The sequence below is a fragment of the Lissotriton vulgaris genome, chromosome 8 (genome assembly GCF_964263255.1).
Source record: "Lissotriton vulgaris chromosome 8, aLisVul1.2, whole genome shotgun sequence".
In the NCBI taxonomy this organism is placed as follows: Eukaryota; Metazoa; Chordata; class Amphibia; order Caudata; family Salamandridae; genus Lissotriton; species Lissotriton vulgaris.
The window spans coordinates 1,370,363,576-1,370,389,911 of record NC_141696.1 but is presented as its reverse complement, the minus strand read 5'-3'; the positions used below and the strand labels follow the sequence as shown (position 1 = coordinate 1,370,389,911).

At 49.0% G+C, this 26,336-nt stretch overlaps 1 protein-coding gene across 4 annotated transcripts in view; it reads left to right on the top strand.

The window, feature by feature from the left end:
• The window catches only part of PATL2 (PAT1 homolog 2), a 392,378-nt gene that overhangs the window by 355,905 nt on the left and 10,137 nt on the right, over nt 1–26,336 (top strand). For all 4 annotated transcript variants that reach the window (XM_086933507.1, XM_086933508.1, XM_086933506.1 and 1 more), the window contains 2 exons: nt 713–810; nt 11,707–11,856. In XM_086933507.1, coding sequence (XP_086789633.1) covers nt 713–810; nt 11,707–11,856 — 248 coding nt within the window. The remainder of the gene's footprint in view (nt 1–712; nt 811–11,706; nt 11,857–26,336) is intronic.

The following is a 26,336-nucleotide window of genomic DNA, read 5'->3' as shown; positions in this document are numbered from 1 at the left end:
GGCCTTGTTACTTGCAAAACGCACAATAACGATGAGGTGGAAGTCGGCCAGACCGCCTGACCCGGAGATATGGAGGGGGGAGGTGGTACGCTGGGGTAAGGCAGAAGGTGAGGCGTTGCAACGCGAAGAGCGCAAGGGACTCAGGAAAACACCAATTTCCTTAGATTGGTATACTACACTAGGGGCTTTCGAAACTGAAGGGACCAGCGAATCCGATCCATCATCCACTGACGGTTAAGACGAGGGTGGTGTACTCAAAATGTATGTAGATTAATATATAGCTGGCGCTAAACCACAATAAGATGAAAGATTTCGATTCTAGGTGCAGCAAACAGAAACCTTACGCAATTATTGTATATATAGTCTGTGCGATCTGGGTTGAGTCCAGCAGAGATATAGGCTGCAATGGGTAGAGCCATGTAACAAGAAGTTTGAATGCAATAGCTTATGAGTGCCGGGAGAGAGAGGGCGGGGAGGAGGGGTGTTCTCAAGGTGTTTAGATGGAAATAAAACTGAAAATATCTAATTGTTTAACATGATACTGTAGATGTACCTACATATCAGAATACTGGACTCATGACTGTAATGTGTTACCTGCAATTGTACTTTCTATCCTGATAATAAAAAGATTTGTTTTTTTAAACCTATTTCCTGTACTTCTGCTCACTTGTTTCCATATTTTCTCACTTATTTCATTTGTTTTTCTTTTCAGTTCGGCATCTCTTTGCTCTATTCGCTTCTCAGTCATGGCGAGCGCCTTCTTTCCTCAGACACTCCCATGGAGCCCTGCATTGGCGATTTCGAAAAATGGTAAGATTAACTTAATTTTCTGGATGCTTATTGAACCACTAACTTGAAGTAAGAGTAGAGCACAGTGTTTATATCAACTGTTCAGTGGGGAGATCAGACTCTTTGATGTTTTTCTGGCAAATATTAAAAATCCTCTCAGTGAGACAGTACAGGAAGGACATGTTGATCTAGATGGTCTCTCACCAGCTGTCACATTGGCTGTTGGTGATATGGCTGACATCTGCTGAGAATGCATGCTTCCGGTCCACTCAGTAGGTGACCCATCTGTTGCACCAATATCAGGACCTAAGCAAGTATAAGTGTAGACATTTATAAATGTAAGAATTGTTTGACATTTTAAGGATTTAAAATATAGAAGACCCATTTACTTTCCAAAAGCATGTGAAAAGGCCAGAGTACAGCCCTGTTTTTGACAGACATTAATTAGGTAAGGAAAATGTTTGGACTACCATAAATAGATAGGCCCCTATCCTTCCTCAGCCCAATGCTGTTTAACATTTGCATTGCCCTGCTCACACAGCCCGTCAGCACGACCTCAACATAATCTCCTACGCCGACGAAACTCAGCTGATCCTCTCCCTCACCAAGGACCCCATCACCGCCAAAGCCAACCTCCGCGAAGGAAAGAAGGCCGTCGCCGACTGGATGAAGACCAGCGGTCTGAAGCTGAACTCGGACAAGACGGAGGTCCTCATCCTCTGCTCCAACCCTTCACCCTGGGACGACTCCTGGTGGCCGAAGGCACTGGGGGCAGCCCCGACACCCACCGACCACGCACGCAACCTGGGAATCATCCTCGACTCAACGCTCTCAATGACTAAGCAGGAGGAGGAGACAGCGTTGACTTGCTTGAACACCCCCCAAATGCTCCGCAAGATCTACATATGGATCCCGACCGATACAAGAAAGACGGTCACCCAGGCCCTTGTCGGCAGCAGACTCTACTACGAAACGCCCTCTACGCGGGAGCCCCGACCAAGCTCATCAAACGACTCCAACGCATCCAAAACGCCTTGGCACGACTGATCCTCGACATACCACGCCATGGCCACATCACCCCCACCTGAGAAACCTGCACTGGCTCCCCGTCAACAGGAGGATATCCTTCAAGCTCCTCGCACACAGGGCACCCCACAAGACCGGCCCAGCCCACCTCAACAGACTGCTCTCCTTCTACATTCTCAACCGCCAACTACGCTCCGCCCACCTCACTCGCCACCATCCCGCGCGTCCGAAGAACAACCACCGGTGGAAGATCCTTCTCCCACCTCGCCGCCAAGACATGGAACACCCTCCCACTGAGCCTACGACAGACCCAAGACCTGCTGACCTTCAGGAGGATACTCGAGACCTGGCTGTTCGATCAGTAGCGCAAAACCCCCCACCCTCCCTCCACCCCCACCGCCTTGAGACCCTCGCGGGTATGTAGTGCACTTTACAAATGATTGATAACCATGCAGTGTGTATGAACTGAAACTGGCCAAGAAAGTGTAAGTACACCAGATGCTCCGAAGCGGAATTCTATTGCAGATCCTCAGGAATTTGTCAATCAGTTCTTGGAGTTTTGCTGTTAACAACTGAATTGCTAGGCGGAGAATTTCACTCTGTCCAGCAAAGAGTTTCCTGTTGACTGTGGTGGTGTTAATGAAGTAGGCATCCCAAAAACGGACTAATTTCTTGCTACCTTCAGTTGAGGTAATCTGTGGAATGGGGGGCGTGGCTTGGATGCCGAGGGGACTGGCAGCGTGAGCCCGGAGCTCCGTGCCGGATCCCCAATAACATCCTGAAAACGGAATGAAATCCGGCGTGAACAGAGCCATCCTAGTAGTACCGGGCATCGGAACGGCAGCGGAGCCCCAGGAACCGGGCACAACGCTACTCCGGCGGAAGAACAACCCGTTAGCGAGGACAAAGGGACATCGGGGCGGGCTGGCCCAAAATGACGGATGGTACTGAGAGCCGGCACAGCTGAGGATAGATGGTGCACGGCGACCTCCTCGGACGAGCAGGGGAGTGTGGCGGCGCCACTCGGGTCCACCCGAGCACCGACAACGGGGGGGGGCCGGAACTTGGGACTCTGCACGTGGGGGTTGACTCGGCCGCTGACTGACCATCATAAAGGACTGTAAGATGGCGGCCGCCCCGAGAGTCAGCAAATGAAGGAGCTGCCGTGAGTTGAGGCAGAGAAGGGGAGCCGTGAATACTGCTGATAGCGGAAACCCTGACCTCGGCCTGGCTGCGGGAAGGACGGCACATCTGCCCAACGGGGTGAGGATTTTCCGGCGACCGGAGTTCGGAGTACGACGGGCCTGACAGGGCTGCGGGCTGATGGGGCGCTGCCGGCAATGGTAGTGTGAGAGGTGACTCCCGCTGGCGTGCCAAGATTGAGGAGGTGCGAGATCTGGGCTGCATTGAATCGGACTGCGCTTCTGGGGGCACTGGAGTCTGGTGCGCTGGCCGGCCTGGAGGCGAGGAGAGCCCCTTGAGGGGGCCTGAACCGACACTGATCTGAGGCCTTATCGCCGGCAGTACTGACGGCATCCGCCTGGAGTGGGGTTAGTTGGCAGGGAGCTCCTGCGAGGACTCATCCTGCGTAAGCGGAACTGGAGGAAACATCGATGACAGGGGGGCCCTGGGGCTGCGACAGGGTGTCCTAGTGCTGATTACCACTGAGACCCAGACCGGGACAGCGGTAGAGCGCCCAGGAGACAACGGGCTCTACAAACGGGACAGCAGCAAGAGCTGGGACACGGTGCTAGCCTGAAGCCACGTATGAGGTGAGCGGAGCGCAGAGTACGTGATATTTGGGGATCCTCTGGAACCTAGTGGAGTGAGTGCCTGGAAAAGGTTTGGAGTGCTGAACGTCGCACCGGGCTGGCCGGGCCCAGAGGTGGAACGCTGCCTGTGCCTGATACATGGGCGACCCCTCAGAGCTGGGAGCTGATACGACAGGGTGCTGAGTTTCTGCTGGGACATTGGCACTGACCGGCATCTATGAGCTAACGTCCGGAGTATGCTGGAGACGGCTTGAGATCCCAGACTAGTAGATCTGTTGGCCCTGAGTGTGCGCCTGCTGAGATTTCTCTGCCTGGGGGGGGAGCGGAGAGAACCGCCCTCTGGAATTGCGGAGATAAACTGCCGGCTGGTGAAAAGGGCAAGATGGGGAAGCCCAAGGGAAGAGTGGAAGGAGCTGCCAGCTCTGAAGCGCCGGATGGCTCGGTACAGAGCCCTGCGGATTTACAGTAGCTGCAGGACCGTATCCTGGAAGCTATTACGGCCACAAAGGACGCTCTGCAGCACGATATAGCTCAGGTGGCGACGGGGTTGGGGCTCCTGCGAGCGGACCACGCCAAACTGAAAGACCGGGTCAAAAGCACGGAGGATACCCTGCAAGGGCTGGTACCGGAGCATAAATCCATGGAGGGGTGGTTGGTGGATGCGCTAGATCGTATACAGGTACTGGAAAGGCGGGCGGAGGACGCCGAAAACCGCAGCAGGTGCAACAATGTACGCTTGGTGGGTCTGCTGGAGAAAAAGGAAGGCAAGGACATGGTGGTATACCTGGACAACTGGTTACGATCAGAAGTGGCGCCGGAGGGCCTCTCACCTTTCTTCACATTAGAACGAGCGCACCGGGTCCCGGCTAGGCCACCTAGGCCGGGCCAGCCACCCCGTCCAGTTGTGATAAAACTGTTGCACTATAAAGACAGAGACTGGCTGCTGCAACGGGCCAGAGATGTGGGCCCATTCCAAGTGGACAACAGCAACGTAACGTTGTTCCCTGACTATACGTTTGAGACTCAGAAACTACGTGCCTACTTCCTGTCAATCAAGCGAGAACTGCGAGCGGAGGGCATACAATACTCGCTCCTTTTCCCAGCCAAGCTAAGAGTAGTGGTGGATAGCAAGACGCTCTTCTTTCCTACGTCGGCGGACGCCTGGGCATGGTGGGACACTTACAAGGCCGGGACGGACGGGGCAAAATTCAGAGCTGAAGAGGAGAAGCGTCAACAACCGGTGCGGAAATCGCAGAGGCTCCGAAGGCATCGGCAGAGATCTAGAAAACCCACGGAGTCTCAAACGGAAGAGGAGAGAAGAGCAGCGCTGCAGGCAGTGGTGGATTTATCGGGGACTGTGGGAACCCAGTCGCGCAGAGGTTTGGACTCGGAGGGCCACGCTACGGGCTCGGAAACGGGCCTGTCGGAACTTAATGGCGCCAAGGGCCCAGTGGTAACGCCGCAGACATCGGAGGAAATTATCGAAGCCTGAAGAGGGAGACAAACAGTGCTGACTGCATATGATGCCTGGGGGGGCCTGTGCCTACCGATGCTGATGCATGCAACAAAGCAGTTTGAATGTTTGTGAGTGTTTATGAGGGGATTGCGGGGCAGGGGGGATGGGACTGTTGTAACCGCCTTCGGAGCAGAGTTACGCCCTATTGGCCCATAAGGCTGCCGTAGTGTAGACTGCGGGATAGGTGGGTAGTTGAGGGGGTTTATCTTGCCCTTTTCTAAGTTTGGATGGGAGCTGCTTTTGCGAAGTTAGGTCCTGTTCTAGGGGGGGAGGGAGCAGAGAGTAGTTGAGGGGGCTCGAGGCGGGGGTCATGGGGAGGGGGGGGCAGTTGCTTTGGGGTTGGGTTGGGAGAGTGCCACCACATGCGCCTGGATGCGGACTTATGCTGCCTCATGTCGGTTAATATGGGACTATGGCTAATTCTGGAACAGTGAATTGTGTAACCTGGAACGTGAGGGGGCTACATACTATGGCAAGGAGGCATAATGTCCACGCTTATTTAGTTTGTAGAGGGGTTCAGAATGCGCTATTGCAGGAAACACATCTGACAAAGCAGGAGGGTGTTGCGCTGCAGCGAAGGTGGAGAGTGCAACTGTTCAACACCACGTATTCTGCATTTGCAAGGGGCACGTTGATTTGGATACGGATGGGGACTCCTTTTCAAGTGGTTAGGCATACAATAGACCCAGAGGGTAGGTTTGTGGCAGTAGAGGGGAAACTTAAGGGCCGGGATACAGTGCTTTGTAGCGTGTATGCACCCAATGTCGACCAATCGTCTTTCTTAACGAGGCTCTCTGGTGAGCTACTTAGCGGGCCCCGTCGTCATGGGTGGAGACTTTAATTGAGTAGCAGACACTACACTGGATAGGTCCCACCCACCTTTAGGAACATCCCCGGTGCACCGACTGGCGAAGCGTAGGCTTGAGTGGCAAGAGTGGTGGGAGTTGGAGGACGCTTGGCGCGCGCAACACCCAACTATGAGATACTACTCGTATTATTCTAGCCTACATGACCTCCATGTCCGACTTGATGCTTTTCTGTGCTCCCCGCTCGTGATCGCTGCAGTGGCGGGTACTGAGTACTTAACTTGCACGCTGTCCGATCATAACCCCTTGCTGCTAACGCTAAATTGGATGACTGAGGTCTCGCGGGTCCCAACGAGGCAACTGCGGCCCGACACACTAGACAACCCACTGTTTCGGGAGGCGCTGGGAGAGAGGATTACACATTATTTTGAGGAAAACGACAGCACCACGGCATCCAGAACGATGGAGCGAAACGCCTTCAAGGTTATCAGAGGCCACTGCATAGGGAAATATGCAGGAGTGCGCAAGGCTTTACTAGATGATTTGAATAAGGCAGAGAGGACACTACGGGAGGTCGAGATGGGACGACCTAATCATCCTGAGCTACAGGATGCTGTCTGTAAGGCCAAGGAAGCAGTTGGCGGTCGAAATGGAACAGCTTCGTAGCTTCGACCACAAGACCGATTTGACGAGGGCACACGCTGAGAGGGACAAGGCGGGGACGTTGCTCGCTTGGTTGGCGAACCCCACTAGACGTAGCCACCCGATCTTGGCCATAGAGGGGGAAGGGGTCCGCACGTTTAACACCCAACTGGGAATACTTGACAGCTTCCCATCGTACTATGGAACGCTTTGAGAGCGCGTTGGAGGGACAGGAATGTGAAATTGACACCTTCCTGGAGGGGCTGCAATGATCACAGCTAGACCAAGAGCAGGCAGAGACCCTGGGCAGGGATATCGATCTAGTGGAGACCGGGAGTGCTGTCAAGCGGATGGCTCGTAATAAAACCCCAGGCTTGGACGGTCTGCCCATAGAATTTTACAGTAAATACCTGGGGCAACTTGCTCCGCGGCTCCAAACTGTATATAATGAAGCCAAGGTTAGAGGCAGGTTACCTCAGTCCATGTGTGAAGCTCTAATGCTTCCATTGCTGAAGCCAGTGAGGGAGAGCTGCAGACCAGCATCCTATCGGCCGCTGTCCATGCTGACAACGGACTACAAGATTTTGAGTACCATTCTGGCGACTAGACTGTTACAGCACATATCCGGTCTGATCCATAGTGACCAAACCGGTTTTATACCCACGCGAAACACTACTATCAATATACGTCGACGATTGATGGGAGACCCAATGCCGAGTGCGCGATCGCCTTTTAGTACTATCAATCGATATTGTGGAGGCGTTCGATAGCTTAAAGTGGGAAGATATGTACAGGGTCATGCAGCGCTTTGGCCTGGGAGACGGTTACATAGGTTGGACGAGAGTGCTGTATGCATCGGCGATGGCACGAGTGCGGGTGGGCTCCCTCATATCGAACCAATATTGGGTGTGCCGTGGTACTAGGCAGGGGTGCTCCCTATCCCCCCTGTTTACATTAGCGATAGAGCCCTTTGCGGCGGAAGCCAGGACGGGACAGTATTACAAGGGCCTAGTCTACAGGTTAAGCCCAGTTTCTCGCTGTACGCGGATGACCTCCTGTAATTTCTAGAGGACGCAAACGAGGCGCTTTAGGGCGCAGAGAGACTTCTGGCGCTCTTTGGTAGGCTGTCTGGTCTGAAAGTCAACTGGTCCAAATCCTGGTTATTTCCACTGCGACAGGGAGAGGTGCGACCTACCACCCGCCCGCTACTCAATTGGAGCCTAGTTGCCTGAAATACTTGGGGGTACATGTGTACCACATGGCTGCGGATATGCTGGAGGGCAATGTGGGCCGCTGTATCCGGGCACTGAAGGGCAGCATGTCCTTTTGGGCCACCCTCCCGCTAACAGGACGCATTTCATTATTGAAAATGATAGCTTTGCCACGCCTTCTCTACTACTTCCACACGCTGCCTGTGTGGATACCCGGTTCTGTCTTTCAACAGCTGAGGTCAATACTAATATCGTTTCTCTGGGGCACGGGCAGGCGTAGGATAGCGTTAACTACGCTGCTCCGACCGAAGGATGAGGGAGGCCTAGCGGTCCAGGATTTTGAGCTCTATTATCTGGCGGCTCAATTGCAGATTTTCACGCAGGAAGTAGCGAGGGTGTACCGAGGTCCAGAGCACGAGAGGGACAGGGGCACCTCACGCCATGTTCTGGCGTACATCACCTTACAGCAGAGGCTCGCCCTCAGAGATTTGTCTCTAGAGGAGCAGATGTTTAGGCTCTGCTGGAATTGATCGCAATGTCGAGCAGGGGTGCAGCACATGTACGCACCTGAAATACCACTGGGGATGGTGACGGCGCTCCCCCACGGCGGCAATTAGTCGCGATTACAGATGTGGGAGGATGCCGGGCTGCAAATGCCAGGTGACCTATACGAAGATGGGGCGTTAATCCCATACCAAACCTTGCAAGATCGATTTGACCTCCCGAGGGGGGACTTTTTGATGCACGCTGCTCTGACCAGAGCTATGCAGGCGCACTGGGGGGGGGGAAGGGCTTCTGGAGCCAGCTACGTCCATGGCTTGCCAATATAGTATGATGGCAGCTCGTACTTATAAAGCGGTAACGTGCCTTTACTCTAGAATGCTGCGCAAAACTTTGCAACCCTTAACGGCACTGAAAGCTAAATGGGAATTAGATCTCCAGACAGATCCCTGACAACACTTGGGCGCAAATAGTGAGGCGAGCTAGGAAGAGTACGAGGAACGCACACTTCCAGTTGATACACTTTTATGTCCTCCATAGAGCCTACCTCACACCAGGGAAAATCGGGAAGTATTTTGGAGTGGAGAACGCGGCATGCCCCAGATGTAATACGGCAGGGGCGGACCTGGGCCATATGCTATGGGACTGCCCTCACCTACGGGACTACTGGCGGGAGATTGGCGAGACATTAAACGAAGTTACGGACAGGGATTTACAATACAACAAGGCTATCGGCATATTACATTGGTTTCCGCACACATCCAAGAATAGGATCACGAGTAAATTTATAGATATGAGCCTGATCTTGGCCAAGAGGGAATTAACGAGGAATTTGAAATCGAGGAAGGGTCCCACGCACAGGCGGTGGGTTAATGAGATCCTGAAATGGGCGGCGAGCGAAGTACACTCAGGTATCAGCTGGCTCGCCGTAAGTCCGACGACAGGGCATTGGAGGCGGCAGCGGCGTGGGAGAAGTTGGTGCAGGCCTTGCAAGACAGCATGTTGGAGGAGGAGGAGGGACCTTCCGACTTAGGTGCTGAAGCTCCCATAAACACACGAGGTACACTTTCTCCATAGTTAATCATTCACTCCTGCTAGTACACATACCCACACGCTAACAGCGAACTCAGGCGTAGGTGGGGGCACTTGTGGGTGGGTAGGGGAGGGGGTTAGGGAGTTAAGAAGTTGGGGGGGAGGTGGGGTCCGGGGTGGGAGGCAAAAAAGTAAAAGCGGACTGTGGAAATCCTTGCATGAAGCATACAAATGTTTAAATGTTGCTGAGAATGGTGGTCCATCGCTTAACGCCGCCCGACCTCCGGGATGTGGGCTTACAGGCCGTGTACGAAGACCATTCGAACAAGAAATAGGCACTGGCGTTGGCAGTGTAGGGCCTTTATAAATGTATGCTGTATATCTTGGTTCTGCAATAAAAACGGTTTTGAAAAAAAGGTAATCTGTGGAATGTGTGCAGCTTTGAGGAATTGGTCACCTATCCGTTATTTCGTACTGGCACTCAAAGGGTGTCCTAGGAGAACATGTTTATTGCTGAAGCAAGCCTTCGCTGCTAAATATCTGAGTGACCAGACTACATGACTATCAGTTAAACCTTCAAGGACTTATGATCCCAACAGAGTACTCCAGACAGACTGTAAGCACCTCCTATGTACAAATGTAATGAAAGATTACACGCTAATGTGAAGTATAGGTCTACAGGTTCTGTATGTGTTGTGTAGTTCAGTATTTGGGAGCAGTGACTGCAGATGAGGTGCCTGAGATGAATGATTAGGGCACACATTTTAATTTGGAGCAATAACTAGTGGCAGTCAGTCGTCTTTTTGCTAGGGGCAGCAGGCACTGTGCAGTCTCTGGGGCTAATGACCACCAGAATGAGACCTAACTACAACGTCCATGTGCAGTCTTTGTTGCACCTTCAGTGGATACTCATGCTTACTTTGATGTCCATTACACTTTCCTGATTAAAACGCATTAAATTCCTCCTAAAAGCTGCTTTGGTGAAAGCCTGAAAAACGATCACAGAAAAAGCAGGTTCCAGCAAAAGCGAGATAAAGGAACAGGGAGTGTCTGGTAGTTGGAGGCAGGAGTTGGATTAAGGACTACGTAGCCGTGTTATGAGGTGTTCCGACATTTAATAGCACCAAGTGTTGGCATTCATTATTTTCCAAATTAAGCACTACAACTTCCTGATAATTTGGACAATAATGAAAAAGTTTGTCAACCAGTCCATTTCCTGTCGAATCTTAACAAATACAATAAAAGTATAAGCCGGCATATTTAACAGTTAGTTGGAAAATGTAATTAGATTTCAAGATAGGTTCTAAATAACTATGTTCAAGTCCTCTAGAAAAAAGTGAAGTCTAGGGTCGAATTGAAATCCTTTAAGTTTCCAGAGTATATGTGCTTGCACAGATACAGTATGTTTCTGCCCTGTGCAGCATTTTGGCAGGTTGGTTTTAGAGATTTCTACTTCTAGTGTCGTACTTTCTCCTTGTAATGGTGAGTTTCTTTGAGTGGGTGATTAAGGCTATTTGGGAGTAGATTCTGGCTGGTTTTGAAGAAGGTATGAAGTTGCCATCCTTGGTCACATTCATTACTACTAACTCCGCTTCGACTCCCACTCAACAACATTTCTGGTAAAGAGTAAACTGGACTACTGCAAGACTTGCCTATTCCTTCTCCTGCAGGGTTCCTGGCTCCTCCTTTGACATGCTCACTGTTCAATTTTGCCTGGCATACATCACTTGCTTCAGTTGCCACCAGTTTAGCTGATTCTCCAGAATGCACAGGACGCTCTTGAAATTCCTCAGCGTTGGCTTAAAATGATTGTTCTTAGGTAGCGTGCTTCATTCCATCCCTGTACTGCCCTGCACCCTAACCAGACTCTCCACTGGAACCTCATTCACACTGACCTCTGAGAATTTTCTTTTCTTACCTTCTCTGGTATTGAGACCCAGCATGTTCAGACCCGTCAGCCAATTACTGCTGTATTCTTCCACCTTTCCTACTATCTTACCCTTTGTTAACTATGACATGCAAAGTGTACTCGTCTTTAATATCTATACATAACATGCTCATTGTCTAATGCCACCAATAATCTTGACCACCTTGTCTGCATGAATGCACTTTTGTCGAAACACTTCCACCTAAATAAAATATAAAATAATGTTAGTGCGTAACCCACATGTTAGTATTTAATGAAGTAGGGTATATTTCTCTAGACCGTTTCTGAAGATTTTGTCTAACAAAAGGGGCTGTTGAATGCATGTGACGTTTGGTAAGCTACCCCCACTGGATACCTACTACGTAAATTTTTTTACCAGTGTGTGTAATATGCTGTGTAGTTTCTGCAGATTAATGGTTTGAACTTTTTCAGAGTTGCGTTGTCTTGGTCTCGTTCTTACACTGTTCATACTGTTTTATCACAGGACGGATATGGTGTTCCTTGTTGCGAAAGAACTTTCCCAAGTTTCAAAGTCATCCATCGTTGAGCCACTCTTCTTTCCCAGTAACCTTCTGGCTTTGTTTTGCCGCTATCTGGATAAGCAAACTATTCATCGGCTTGAAGATAAAATGGAGTAAGTTTGATTTCACACTATTTGAGCCGTGCTAAGAATTTATTTATACCACTTTGAAATTGCCTAAGCAAACCATATGCCACTTTATCTTCTATTAGTCTGTGTTATGCTTTTCAACTCCAGTTGTTACCTCTGCTCTCTGTGAACAGCCATGCTAATACATCAATGGATTTTTGGGATTGTGCGGAGACATCCAGTTTATGGATTTTTCCTGTAGTAGGTCATTAATGTTGACCATGTTTACCTACTTTCGAATTTCAGTAACTGCATAAATCTCATGCAGTATTATGAATGTTTCTTTCAGAAGGATCTTGTAAGTGGATTTTTAGGAGTAAATCTATGCCTCCAAGTCCTGCCGCTTTGACAATTTCCATGAAATGGTCAATAATTCCATTGGTCTGTGGCTAGAAAGCTTTCAATTTCAAGCCAATTTGATATGGAAATTTTTAAAACTCATTCTCACTGAAGAGTGGCCTGTCGACATCAGACACAAAGGAGAGGGAAAAAGCACTCCCATGCACATAAGTACCAGAAGAGACCACTCTGGTCTAAGATGAGCCTAGCCTGCAAGAGTGGCAACCACTGCCCCCAAAGGTTGCATGAAGCTCTTGTACACCGGCTGAGCTCCAGGCCAAGTAATTTCGATGGACAGTCCACCCGAAGCTCACCCTCATCTGTGTCCGACATGCCACCCAGTTCACATACATATAGAGTGTGTCCATTAATATGAATAAGGGTCTTTACCAGCCTTTTGGAGGTATCCTGGTGTGGTTTGTGCATCTGTGGGGGGGATCCTTTTCAGGGGCCCACTGGTGCAGGGGTTCGCCCTTCTTTGTCCTTAAGTCCTTAGACTAACAAAATAGAGATTGTCACGGAAGCTGTAATATCAAAGAAAATAGATTTATTAACCTCTCATGAGGGAGATTACGTCAATATGGTACCCTCAGGCCACTGTATGAGGTAGTCCAAGGAGTACAGAAACCATGGGCCTTTCATGCCCAGTTTTTAGCTGAGTAAGCATGAAAACTCAAAAAGAGGCGGTACAAGTATACATAAGAATAGTTATTCACATATATGGACAACTGGAAACTACTTAGTCAACAGAGTGGGAGAAGTAACAAAAACCCTTACATCAGTTTAAATAGCCTGACAGTTATATTCTAAGACAGATGCATTCTGGCAGCTACAGGCCTTTCTGATCATACATTCCTCTGGCTCAGTGCTGAAGGAGTTCATTATAGTTAATGACTTAAGCGAAATAAAAGTGCAGGCAACAATGAAGACGGGAGAAGCACATGGCGAGCACATGGCTAACTAAAAAGGCTGCCACAAGCAAAATGGCTTCAGCTTATGCTAATGGTAATTTCTGTGATTTCCGCAGATGGCCGTTTTAGGATTAGCTGAAGACATCCGCTATGAATTAATAGAAGCATGGAAATTATCCTGCACATCAATCCTCATAAATCCATTAATATCCTGATCCATTGCTAGGTGAGAATTTACATTTGTAACATTTCATTTAACTGGTGAGATACAAGTAGAAATACATGGGGAACAGAGCATTGGGTCACATTAAATATAAAGGCAGCCGGAAAAAAGGATTGCAGCAATGATATATAGGGCTGATAATAGCTTTCAGCCCCAAACAGAAAACCTTGTTCAAAATCAACCAGTCCAAGTCCCTGAGTTCTAGCCGATTTCAATGGCTATTTTATTCAGTTTGGAAATAGCCAACAGCATATGCCTGATGCTGTGTCTAGATAAAAACATTTTATTGATAGACATTCCAGTGTTTTTCTGTGAGTGCTAGGGAACCAATGATATGTTCAGGAGGGGGGCAGAGTAGTATTTATCAAAGTGTGCACAAAACGTTTCTCTTGCAGAATGAACATCACTCCCAATACTAGTATTAAAGAGAATATATAGACTATCACAAAAACAATGTTCACTTCAGGGGACCAGGAGAACCCAACGGGGCGATGGAAATTAGGACTAGGAGCCGCAAAGGGCTGCTCCTCTTCAAAAATGGGACTACCAAGGGGTATATGATTGATGGGCTTTATTTCGGTATACAAATACCATAAAAGCAATACAAACATACATATTATAAAAAATATCATACAATCTATTTATACACCGTTACATAAAAGCAGATACAAAGTTAATTAGACAAGTTAAAACCAGGATTAAATTGAAACCGAAAGCCTTCTATTGCGAATCAACCAAGCCCATTTCAAAAATATTGACGCAGCACATACAATCACGGGGGATGTGTCAGTCATTAAAATGCGTATTGCCACTATACATTGGCCGATACCCAGCAATCTACAGAGTGTTTTGAGCCAATGGATTCGCGTGACACGATAGTCCGGGCATTCAAAGAAAATATGGACGACTGACTCTACGCGAGTTGGGCATGATGCACAAAAGGGTGAAAGTTGCTGAGGCCCCTTCCAGCGGGCAACTACCTCCCCTACTGGTAAGGTCCCCACACGAAACTTAAAATACAGAGTGCGGTCAAACGGGATGGTAATAATGTCTAGATAGGGTTCATATGCCACCACATCCTTAATTCTCACGAAAGCTACTGTTGTGTTGGAATGGCGCGAGTCTTGGTGTAATTTCGCAGTAACCCAATTCCAACACAACTTTTTAATAGTGGCCTTAGGTGGGGCAGATTTTGTAGACCAAGCATCAGGTAACCCTATCTCCGTTAATAATCTTTTGACGTCCCTCAACCATTTGATCCTAGACCACCCTGCAGTAACCATGACCTCAGACAGAGCTCCCGCGTAGGAGGCCAATTCTGGCACCCGCCACAACCTTGTCCAAAGAAGCAGTGGGCGAAGTTTAGCTTGGTCCCCGATAGGTCTACAGCCTAGATCCAATAGCACTGGCACAGTTGGAGTGTTTCGTGGCAAGGCCATGAGGTCTTTCAGAAACTTGTTCTCTGATTTGACTATTGGATCCAAGTTGCAGGTACCCCACAACTCTGCCCCATATAAAGCGGCACTGACCCCTCTCGCTTTATATGTATCCACTACTGGGGCGATGGGTTTGTAAGATGTGGAGCGTTGTTTCTTAAGAAGTGCTCCTCCTACCCTTTTGTGGCCCAGTAGCATTTTATAGATATGAGCTTTCCAGGAAAGAGTCGTTAAGGCGGATACCCAAATAGTCAAACTCTGAAACTCTCTCTAGTGGCTCTGAGTTCAGGGTCGGGGTCTGCCAAGTTTCCTGGGGGGGTTCATGACCAGGAATTTAGTTTTGTCGGTATTGATTACTAACCCTCTTGATGGACCAAACTCCTGGAAGCTATTTAAAAGGCTTTGCAGACCCATAGGGGACTTTGAAATGAGGAGAGTGTTGTCCGCAAAGAGCAGGGTGGGGATCCGTTTGCCCGCCAAGGAGGGAGCATCCGAGGGAGTGCCAAGGAGATGTTCAACCACTCCGTTTACATAAAGCGAAAACAGAGTGGGCGCCAGGACACAACCTTGACGGACTCCCCTACCTACTGGAATTCTTTCTGTTTTTTCGCCTTTCGTGCCCCAACGCACCTGTGCAAAATTGCCATCGTGAAGTTTTAACAGCAAGGAGAGAATGTAAGAGGGCAACCCTAAGTCCACCAAGACCTTCCATAGTTTCTCTCTGGGAACCAGATCGAAAGCGGTTTTTAAGTCTATAAAGGCCAGGTATAGACTACTCCCTCCCAGCACCACCACCTTCCAGTGGAGAAGAGTTAATCTGAATGAAGGACTGCTCGATGGTCCCAGTACCAGTGCGGAACCCAGCTTGGAGGTCCGACAGAATGTTGTTGTCGTCCATCCATTCGAGCATCCTTCGCAATATCACCTTCCCCGCCAGTTTTTGGGTGGAGTCAATTAGACTTATTGGCCGGTAGTTGGCAGGGTTATCCTGACACCCCTTCTTGTATATCGGGACAACTTCTGCCCCCTTCCAGGATTCAGGTATGGGCGCGCCCTTGTTGATGGCATTTAACAGAGCGGATATGAGAGTCCCCCACTCCTTGGGGCTTGCCCGTATTATATCACCTGGCAACCTATCTGGCCCCGCTGCTTTCAGAGGAACCAGGGTTTTAATTGCGTCCAACACCTCTCTTTCGGTAAAAGGATCGATCTCTAATCCCGTTATAATAATTCCTGTGGGGGGTGCATTGTTAATAGGTGGGTCGCTTACAGTGTAGAGGGATGAAAAGTGGTTAACCCAGCTCTGTGGGGGAATATTGCACGTCATCAATGTGCTGTCTGGCCTGTCCCTGGATCTTAAAAGGGTCCAGAAACCTCTTGCATCCCTATTCAAACTTGCTTTCCTCAGATCCTCCCAGAAGCAGTCCTCCCATTCCTTCTTTGCTGCGATCACAGTCAGTGAGTAGTTTTTCCTAGCCAAGCGTATGTCGTCCAATGACCTGCTCTTTACAGCGCAAATCAAGGAACTTTTCATCTCCCTGCATTTTTTTGTGTACCAGGCATAGGGGTTCTGCCTAGGTTTGGGCTTTCCAGCACGAGGACCCGAATTAGGAAGATAAAAGAATTCGCTCAAACCTCAGTGGTAGCACAAAAGAGTAACGTTACTTCCTCTGGATGTAATGAGGAATCGGCTAACCTGGACTGGGCAGAAGTCAAGTATGGAGATGGATAGGACTTTCTCTTGGTCCATGACGATATTACCCCATTTTAGGCGCCTACCACAATTAGAAGGGTAAATCTCCTGATGCACAAGTTGTAGTGCTAGGGAGGTCACATCTACTCCTAAATACTACGTCCATAAGGGGCGTAGAGCAAGGGAAAGCAGATTATGGTCGCTTTCTACTGATTGGAGTACCTCCATATCCAACAAGTGGTCCCAGAAATTAACATCAAGAAGGATATAGTCTATTCTAGACGTATGATCCACCCTATTGTAGGTATGCGCTCCGGAGGGATCCAGAGACGTCCTGCCATTCACTGCCCGAAGGTCAAATTCCAGGGTTAGGGAATAGATTCGGACTGCCACTTGGGACCACCTTCTGATAGGGGGTAAGGTTAAAGCTGGTATGCCTCTTCTGGTGTCTTCCTCAACAGTCCCTAGGGAATATTCCAACCCAAGAGGCTCGAACGTACAGTTAGTCGCCTGCGACTAGAACGTGGGAACTATCTGGGCCCCCTCTTAACCGGGATTCTAACTCAGACACAGTGGGGGACAATAAGCCTCCCTTTGATCCCCTAACATAGATGTTAAAAATGTCAAGGGCTGGCCCTCTCTTGGGTCCAGTGAGTGATATGCTCAAAAGGTCAAGTGAGTCGGTCACGCGCTGGGTGACCTGACAACCAAGCGAAATAGCGACCCATATAAGACCACCAAAGGGACGGCCTTTCCCAGAAGGGGAAGGGACTGCTGGCAGAAAGAAGGATGAGTATCCTACCTTGTGGCATGATTCCGTACTCCAAGTTTCTTGGAAGATACAGATGGAGAAACCCTCCACTAAGGTGTTCCATTCCGGAACAGCCAACTTCCTCGCAATCCCAGCAACATTCCAGCTGAGAATCTTTGACAGGATCAGCCGTGGTTGGCTCGGCGTGGAGAACGAGGTTAGTATCCTGCCCTCCGTCAGGGGGTGAGCAAATTACTCTGCTTTCCCCCTCAGACCCACTACTAGGACTGTCACCCTGAGGCTGGGGACCATTCTCAGTGGAGGTGGAATTCCCACTGTTTGTGATAGTCTCCAGGGGGCAGGAATTCAACCGTGGGCTCGTACCCAAGGATAAGAGAATTGGCCCGGGGCGAATGTCGTTTCAGTAACCTGCAGTTCGTCCATAAGTCCTCGGCCATGGGGTATGGTGGTGAGGCACAGCAAAGGGGTCGAAACCAGGAATGGGAAAATTGTGGTAACAACTTACTTCTGGGGTCGTACCGAAATGGATGCCCAATGTTCTCGGGTAGAAGAACGTAAGATAGACTACTCCAATGCCAGCACTACTAGTGCCTAAATTCTGGTTAGAAATCAACTGAGCTACCCTGGAATCCTTAAAGTTAACTACCACGCAGTCCCCCTCAAAGCGCTTGTGACTACTGCCTACCCAGCCTACCCTTCTGACACCAAGAATCAACCCGTCGACTTCCCTGGGCAGTTGTCTATTAATCCTTAACCAGTGCATGGTTTTATTTTTTAGCATTTGGAAGGATTCTTGCTGCCCAACCAACAATGGTGGTACTTTGGTAAGGATGGCAACAAAGGGATGACAGTCTTGCGGCAGATTCTTTTTTTTTTTTTTTTTTTTTTTATATAGCTTTTTTATTGACGGCACAAGCAAACTTACATTTCAAAAATAAAATATTTTACGATAGTAAAAATAAAAAAGAAAATTAAGGTACATGAATTCCTTGAAAGCTTAATCAAATAAAAGATAGGCAAGGAAATCTACAGTATAAGAAGAAAAGAATACATCAGGAGCTATTCACAAATCGTGAATAGGGAACAAATTGCCCCAAATTTTATCAACTTTCTTCAAAGAACCAATCCCTCGAATTTTTGCAGTTGAAAGTTCCATATCATATATCTCGCTTACCAGTAGCCACCATTTGGCTACCACTGGTGGTTTATCAGAGATCCAAGCCCTAGCAATTATCAATCTTGCACAAGAAATTAGAATAAACATTAGGTCCTTATAAGTAACAGTATTTGGTTGTATTCCCAGAATTTTCATCTCGGCGGAGATTTTACCAAAAAACTATTTATACAGTTTCAACACTTTTTCTATTTCATCCCATAATGTTTGCAGAGCAGGGCATAAAAAAATGTGTACTATATCTGCTGCTAGTAGATCGCATTTTGGGCATTGTATACGTTCGGGTAATGAATTGTTCCCTGACCATTTAAAGTGAAGCGGCGTATAGTATAGCTGGCATACAGTCTTGTAGGATTGAAGTTTTAAACTAGAAGAATTAGTTAAAAAGTTACTGTTCTGAAAAAAAGTGGAAATATTATTTGAAGAAATGGGCAGTCCTAAAGTAGTTGTCCACTTCTGTGCGATTTTGACACAGACATCAGGTTTAGATAGACAGAGACATTTGTACTCCAAGCTAATTAGTTCACTATTTGTTTCCCTGTAAATGTAAGTCCATATTTCTGAGTCTAAAATTTCCTTTAGTTTCATTTTATTCATAAAGAAGTCACGTATCTGTGTGTATTTAAAGAGAGCATTTACAGGTAGTTTATAAAGTGTTCTTAAGGTATCAAATGTTAAAAAGCCTGATGATCCGTATAAATCGGAGAGGTGGTTTATACCGTGATTAGCCCATACTCTAGCTATCGGATCGCTAACAATCTCAGGTAAACCCAGATTATACCATATGCTTAGATTTGGGTGGAAGAACGTAGTTTTATTTATAGCCATAATAGTATACCAAATATGTACTACATATTTCGCAGTCTTAAACTTCACTCGTTTGAAGTAGTTTGGGTTGTTGCTTCTAGCTAAAAATTGTACAGAATTTGCACCTAACATGAATTGGTGATAAAAATAAGGATAGTTAGAAGAAGAGTTGACTGAGGAGCGAGTGGCTCATTTCCATAGAGTATATCATCACACATGAAGCGATTAGCCAGTCACTGAGCCTAGGTGGCCAGTAGTTTTAGGAAAGCAAATATAGTATTGGCGATTGGAGAAAAAGATTTTGATTAGGTAGCCTCGGGCATGACTGGAGTAATTTATGGATAATGGACATGGTCTTTCAAGGGTCTTGCATTCAATTGTCTCTTTAACCAAGATCCAGTGCATTTACCTGAGGGTAAGTGCAATTTGGTTGTTATTTCTTAGGCTAAATTTGAGTCAAGAGACACGCGTCTAGAACCATCGCAATTTGGCAAGTGTCTTCTCAGCTATTAAGGAAATGTGACTTAAAATGTGACTTCAAATCTTTAAAAATGCAAAGCTCAGGGCTTCTGGGAGATTTATTTTGAAAGTCAAACACTGCCTCCCCAACCTATTCCATATTGCTAGATTTCATTTCCTTGTAAGGGAAACTTGCATTGAGTCTGCTAAAATAAATCCCTCTTATTTTGTTGCTTTAATTTACTACTTGTCTGTTTAGTGACTGGCTCCCATTGTAGCTTTTGGCAGTTTTTTCTCCTGGATACACATTCTTGCCCCCATTTAGCCATCTCATCTATATATCTTTAAGTTACTTTTTCTCTTTTCATCTCTTAAAAATGAAGTTTGAGAGTAGTTGCCGGGTTTAGGGATTCAGTTTGTGGGAATGGCCTAGCTTTTGGTGCTCCTGCCACCCAACTTGTGTATGTTATCTGTGCCATCTCATCCTCTTATTTGTGCTTTCTGTTTATTGGAGCATTTTCAGGTCGCTCACCCGAACCAGCATGGATCCCTTTATGTTGATGTCCATGCCTGCTAAAACCAAATGCCTTAACCTTTAACTTCATTGGTGCAACTGGAGTATCAGGGAGTCACCTGTAGATCCACTGTATAGCTAGGGGACAGTCTGTCTTAGAATTTTATTCATGCACTAATCTGGAAACCTCAGTTTTGGAGCGATGGAGGCCTAGCTTTCAAACCCGTTTGACGTGTTGCATTTCGACATAATAGATCTTTAAAATATTTGCACTTATTTTATTAGGGTTATTATTTGTATATGTTGCCTTCTGAGTGAAGTACACATTGGAGAGGTAGCGTCTTGCAAAGCTACTTCAACAGTGCCAGAAAATGATTAGTCAGTGGACACTTCTTATGATGTCACTTGTTGTGATACTACATCTTATGCAAATTGGAGGGGCCTCACATGTTCCTATCCTGCCCGGGGCCCCACGAATCCTAGGACCGGCCCTGCTGGCACTGACCGTCCTACTCGCACACACACACAGGTGCTCCCAGACCCAAGGATCCACTTACAGGCCCACACAAGTATTCACACAGCCACTCACATCCTCTGGGAGCCAGACACAATAGTGGGGGGGAGGCGTGTGCCCCATCATCAGGCTGATTTCATCCCTGGGGACCCCATCCCCGAGGACCTGAGCACATTTTAATGGGGGAAGGTCACCAGGTGCCTCCCCCCTACCTCAGGGCTGATTTTAGTCCCCAGGACCCCATCCCCCATAGTCTGGCCTTGAAATGCTGGGTGCCCCGGAGCCCACCCATACAGCACAGTTGGGGACTGCAAGGGGAGAAAATGTCCCTGCTGACTCCGTGCCTTCAGCGGGACCGGCATTGCTAAACATGCAGCTTCCTGTGTGTGACAGCAATGGTTTTGTCTGTTTCCCCGGTACCTGCCCCACATTGGGGCCCTTGCTTTTTTGGACTGTGAGTCCATCTGGGACCCTAGGACAAAGACAGGGGGTTTAGGGTATTACTACCCTGCTCCTTTTTCTTTATTTCACTTTTTTTTGAGGGGGACTCAGCTGAATCAAAGTCCCACGATGGCTGTCCACACTTCCTGGATTCGTTGGCAGCTCACTGCACAAGCTTGTCATTTGCAAATTATTTTAGGTCTTCAATGTACAAATTTGGATTTAATTTAGCATCTCGCAAACTACTTGATGGATTTACACTAAATAACAAAAAGCATACTCTGTGGACCAAAAGCTAGCTTTCTACCAAATTTGGTGTAATTCCGTCAAGTGGTTTGGGCCGCAGGCGTGTCTAAAGAATCTATAGGAATTAACATAGAAAAATGCACTTTTTTTTATCCCCCCCCCCCCCCTCGTCACAGCCCCCGCTTTGACGGTTCGCCCCAAAACTTTCCATGCACAAGACTTAACAATTTGAAAGTGTAAAGTTAAGATTTGTTTAGCAGCCTCAAAGTTATACAAGTCAATAAAATGCTTTTCCTAAGGAGACCTGATCCTAGCTATAACTACCTAGTGCTAATAGGAGATAGATCGATGTATATCAAGGAACCTTGAGTAGTTGGTACATTTTAGGTAGAGAGCAGTTCCTTTATAGGGAGCACCCTACAACACCACTAACACTATAAATCTGCTCACCTCAATGTATGTTTTTATAGCAGAGTTTTTAAGCATAAGATCAGTACAGTGAGCAGACAGTGTTGTGGTGTTATAGGTTGCTCCATATAAAGGAACTGCTCTACACCTAAAACGAGAGAGCTGCCCAGAGTTCCCTCCTTCCTTTTACCATAATTTATGTGGCATAATTTGTGTGACACTCTAAGCCTGAAAGGGTGCTGTCAGAAATCTAGTTCCTGGACCTGAAAGCATACCACTGGGGGTTGAATCTATTGAGTATACAAATTAAATAGAAGAGGGTATGTTTCACCCCTCTTTGAACTACTGTATGCTCCTGTGGACTTCAGCCACAGGGACAGGTGATTGTTGGGAAGGGGGCATTGGGGGACCACTCCCTGTACCGATCTGCCTTGTGGAATCTCATTCCCTGGGTCCTGATATGTTGCAGTGTTCCTTTAGTTCCCTTCTGGTGAGAGGTTGTACCCTGTCCGCACTGTCCCAGGCTGAGAACACAACCTACTACTGCTCAGGCGGGAGCAGTGAAAAAGCTGCTGTTCCCTCCCAGTCGGTGGCAAAGTCACGTTCTAGTCTTTTGCAATTTGTAACCCACACTGTACACCCACCCACCACCGGCATCACGAGTCAGGTTACCCAGTCAATAAAAGGGGCCGAGCGCACGTGCTCGTGGCCAATTACCACTACACCGACCCTGCTCTCCGTGTCCATCATTGCCGTGATGTGGGCCTGAGGCCCAACACCACATTGGCGACGAGGCGGGTAGCCAGCCCCGCGTGTCCGCTCCTCGGTGTTTCCTCGCCCCCAAGAGGAGGTAATAAGCTGCCACCGTGACGGTGGTGTTGGTCGAGCCCCGCGATGTTTGCCCTGCCTTGAAGGAAGGTGGCAGGAGACTGGCTTTCTCCCACTCAATTTGCCCGGCGAATGGAGAAGTGGATGAGCACCCCCGCTGTGGCCGCCTCAACGTCAAGGGAAGCGCGAGTCCCCCACCGTGCTCACGGTGTGGCCGCCGCCACAATTTGACACAGCCGCCGCAAGTAAAGAGCCTTGCAATCCTTGCGGCACAGCGTCCGAAAGCGGACCTGCCACCCTAAGCAAGCAATGCTCCGCCGACGGCGTTCCCTGTGTCCGCAGCGCCAAGGAAAAGGGAGGCGCCGCAGCGACGCCGGTGTGCACACCCTAGTCACTGCCCGCAACCACAGACCGAACCAGCGCAGGGCATGGTGAGGCCGGGCCTACACATGTAACGTATGAAGCCTGCAGATGCCTCACAACACACTACGGCGTAACCCTTACAACGGCTTGCACTGAAGGGAGGGTGGCTAGTGCCTCCCATGTCTCCACTGCCTGCGAGGCCCCCCAGCGAGCGCACTGGCGCGGAGTGGCGCCCAACGCACGTGTGAGCATGAACGTGAAGGCCGCCAGCCTGGCGCACAACCAGCCAGGGAGATAGAGAACCGAGGTTGCCTGTCACCCAGCGTGACACCGGCACCGATGTGAGCCAGGACACAGAGTGACACATTGCCGTGGGACCGTGTTTGAGGTACCTCGGTTGCTGCCAGCAAGTCGCCCAGCCAATGTGCGCCGCCCCCACTGTGCCTCCCTACCTTCCTCCAGTGATCGTCATGGTCCGGAGGTAGGCGCGCGGCCGTGGACTCAATTTGCCAGCAAGCGGGTAGGCCCAGCACCGGATGCCGCCACCGGACAGCCCCAAGCCCCAGCTGCAGACAGAGAGAAGCATGGCCAACCCGCAAGAATCACCCGCAAGTAAACTCCGGGAGGTCGAGCTGCTGCAATGCACGGCACGAGCACCGGCCGCGCCCTCTAGTGGGCAAATGTTGCACAGCACCAAGAGTCCCAGGCTTCAACTTCTGCCCCAGCGCTGTCCGTAGCAGCTGAAAGACTGCAACCAATAGGAAGTAAGTGAAGGGAATCTACTCCCGAGACAGCCCCACGCGCTTCACCAGCCCTACCATGGCCCCATCAGCACTCCATAGCACTGCAACACCCAACTGCCCTCAATCAAGAGCCTCCAGTTCACGGTTCACCAGCCCTACCATGGCCCTATCAGCACTCCATATCACGACAACAGCCAACTGCCCTCAATCAAGAGCCTCTAGTTCATGCTAGAAGTGAGACTTTCTACGAGGAGATGGCTGCAGTGTCGCCTAGGGACCACTGAGAGACACCACTTAATCAGCAAAGAAGCCACAGCGCAGGTGGCTGCAGCGCTTCCTAATGACTGCTCAGGAGTGTCTCCAAAACCCCTGCCTAAGTGCTGCTGAAAGCAGTTGGAAGAGAGAGAGAGCCCAAACCTGCACAGAGCAAAGGGATACCACGCCCCAGGACTGCCTCAGCACAAGGAAGTTCCTAAGAAGCGAAGCACCACAGACCAGAGGACAGACCCTGACGTTTCAATACCCTGCCAGAAGCGGCAGGATCAGCATAAAGGAGTTTGCGAAAAGGTCCTAGCAAGAGGAGCCAAACGAGCGCATCCAAAGAGCAATCCAACACGCTAACTGCCCGCCACGACAAATGGCTGCAGACTTGTCACAAGCATTGAGGCACTGCCACCTACAGACTAACTGCGCCAGGCACAGCAAGACGCGCCCTCAGCGAAGAAAGCCCATAGGGTGACGCTCTACACCCTGCAAGTGAGAACGGCCAGGACGCCTTAGAAGACAGCAAAATCTACAGGTAGCCACCACACCCAAGAGCATCAAGGTGCCCCAGTCGCACCAGCATAATTTAGGCAAGAGCACCGCCTGCCACCTCTGCAAAGCCCAGGGAGAAATTGACAAACCCCGCAAGGAGCTACAGGAAACTCAGACACACACGGACAGCCCCACTAGCAAGAATGGACAACCAGCTCAGACTAAGACGTCCCAAGGGAAGCTGCCCCCAGCAATAGAGCAAGAAAGACCGGTGCAGAGCACGCACCACACATGGCTGCCCACTGCCACCTCCAGTGAAGGTCGCCATCACCCGCCCTACTGGTGAACAACCGCAAGCTACAACGCAGGCACCCCAAGTGCCAGAAGAGAGCACCCACAAACGAGACCAGGCACTCGAAGGACACGCCAAGCCAGAAGCGCGCAAGATGTCAAAGATGTGTGTTTCTGGTTTAGTGGCAGTGCAAAGACTTAAAAACTGGGCTATGAAGTTATGCAAAATAAATGCATTACTTATGGTCTGGTAGTACTAAATTCTAAATTTTAAAACTCCATTTTAGCCTAAAACGATTTGCACAGTTTGTAGCAGTCAATCTTAAAATGGCAATGCAAGTATAACGTAATGACTTGCATATTCACAGTACTTTCAGGTGGTTACCTTGAAGCACTAAAAATACCCAAGTCCCTATTCTCCAGTGCACCAACCAAATTTAAATGTGGCACTCATTCCACACAGACCTCTGCAGTGCATTAAATAGGGGTTTCATAGTGTACTATAGTGCATTTCCAACTGAGTACCAACTTTTTACGTTCGTTTTTTAGGTCTCGCCTGTCGATGCGCATGCGCATCGAGCAAGCGAGACTATTGCGAGTTATCCACTCTTTATCCACACTGCAAGGAATCGTGGCGATTCCTTGCAGTGCCCGTGACTTTTAAGGTCAATGCGCATGCGCATTGAGCTTATGCGCATGCGCATTGACCTTAAAATCGCGTGCGCGTGCACGTCCGTCTCCTAACAACACACACACACCCTCTCCCCCGCTCCGCCCCCTCCCGCCGTGTCGCATTTCTCTTTCTCCTCCCCCTCCCCTCTCTCCCCTCCGTCTCGTTTCACACACACCCTCTCCCCCGCTCCGCCCCCTCCCCGCCAACACCGCCTCGCGAGCTCGTCATTCCAAACCCGCCCTCCCCCGCCTGACCCCGAGCCTAGTTTTCCTGGTCTCTCACTATCCGTTCCAGCAAATGTATCACATTTCAGTTTTCTGAGAGGGCTGACTGAATATAGCGGCAGATACATTTTCATGTTTTTGAGTTAGGATCTACAAATCAGGCCCTAGCAGAAAACAATTTAGTTGTCACAGATGATACTGTGAGTAAAAGTTACATATAAACCATTCAGTGAATAATTGTCTGTGTTTTCGGTGCGTGAAATTAATTAAATTGTTTGGTCCATCGACACACCCTCTCCCCCGCTCCGCCCCCTCCCGCCGTGTTGCATTTCTCTTTCTCCTCCCCCTCCCCTCTCTCCCCTCCGTCTCGTTTCACACACACCCTCTCCCCCGCCCCGCCCCCTCCCCGCCAACACCGCCTCGCGAGCTCGTCATTCCAAACCCGCCCTCCCCCGCCTGACCCCGAGCCTAGTTTTCCTGGTCTCTCACTATCCGTTCCAGCAAATGTATCACATTTCAGTTTTCTGAGAGGGCTGACTGAATATAGCGGCAGATACATTTTCATGTTTTTGAGTTAGGATCTACAAATCAGGCCCTAGCAGAAAACAATTTAGTTGTCACAGATGATACTGTGAGTAAAAGTTACATAT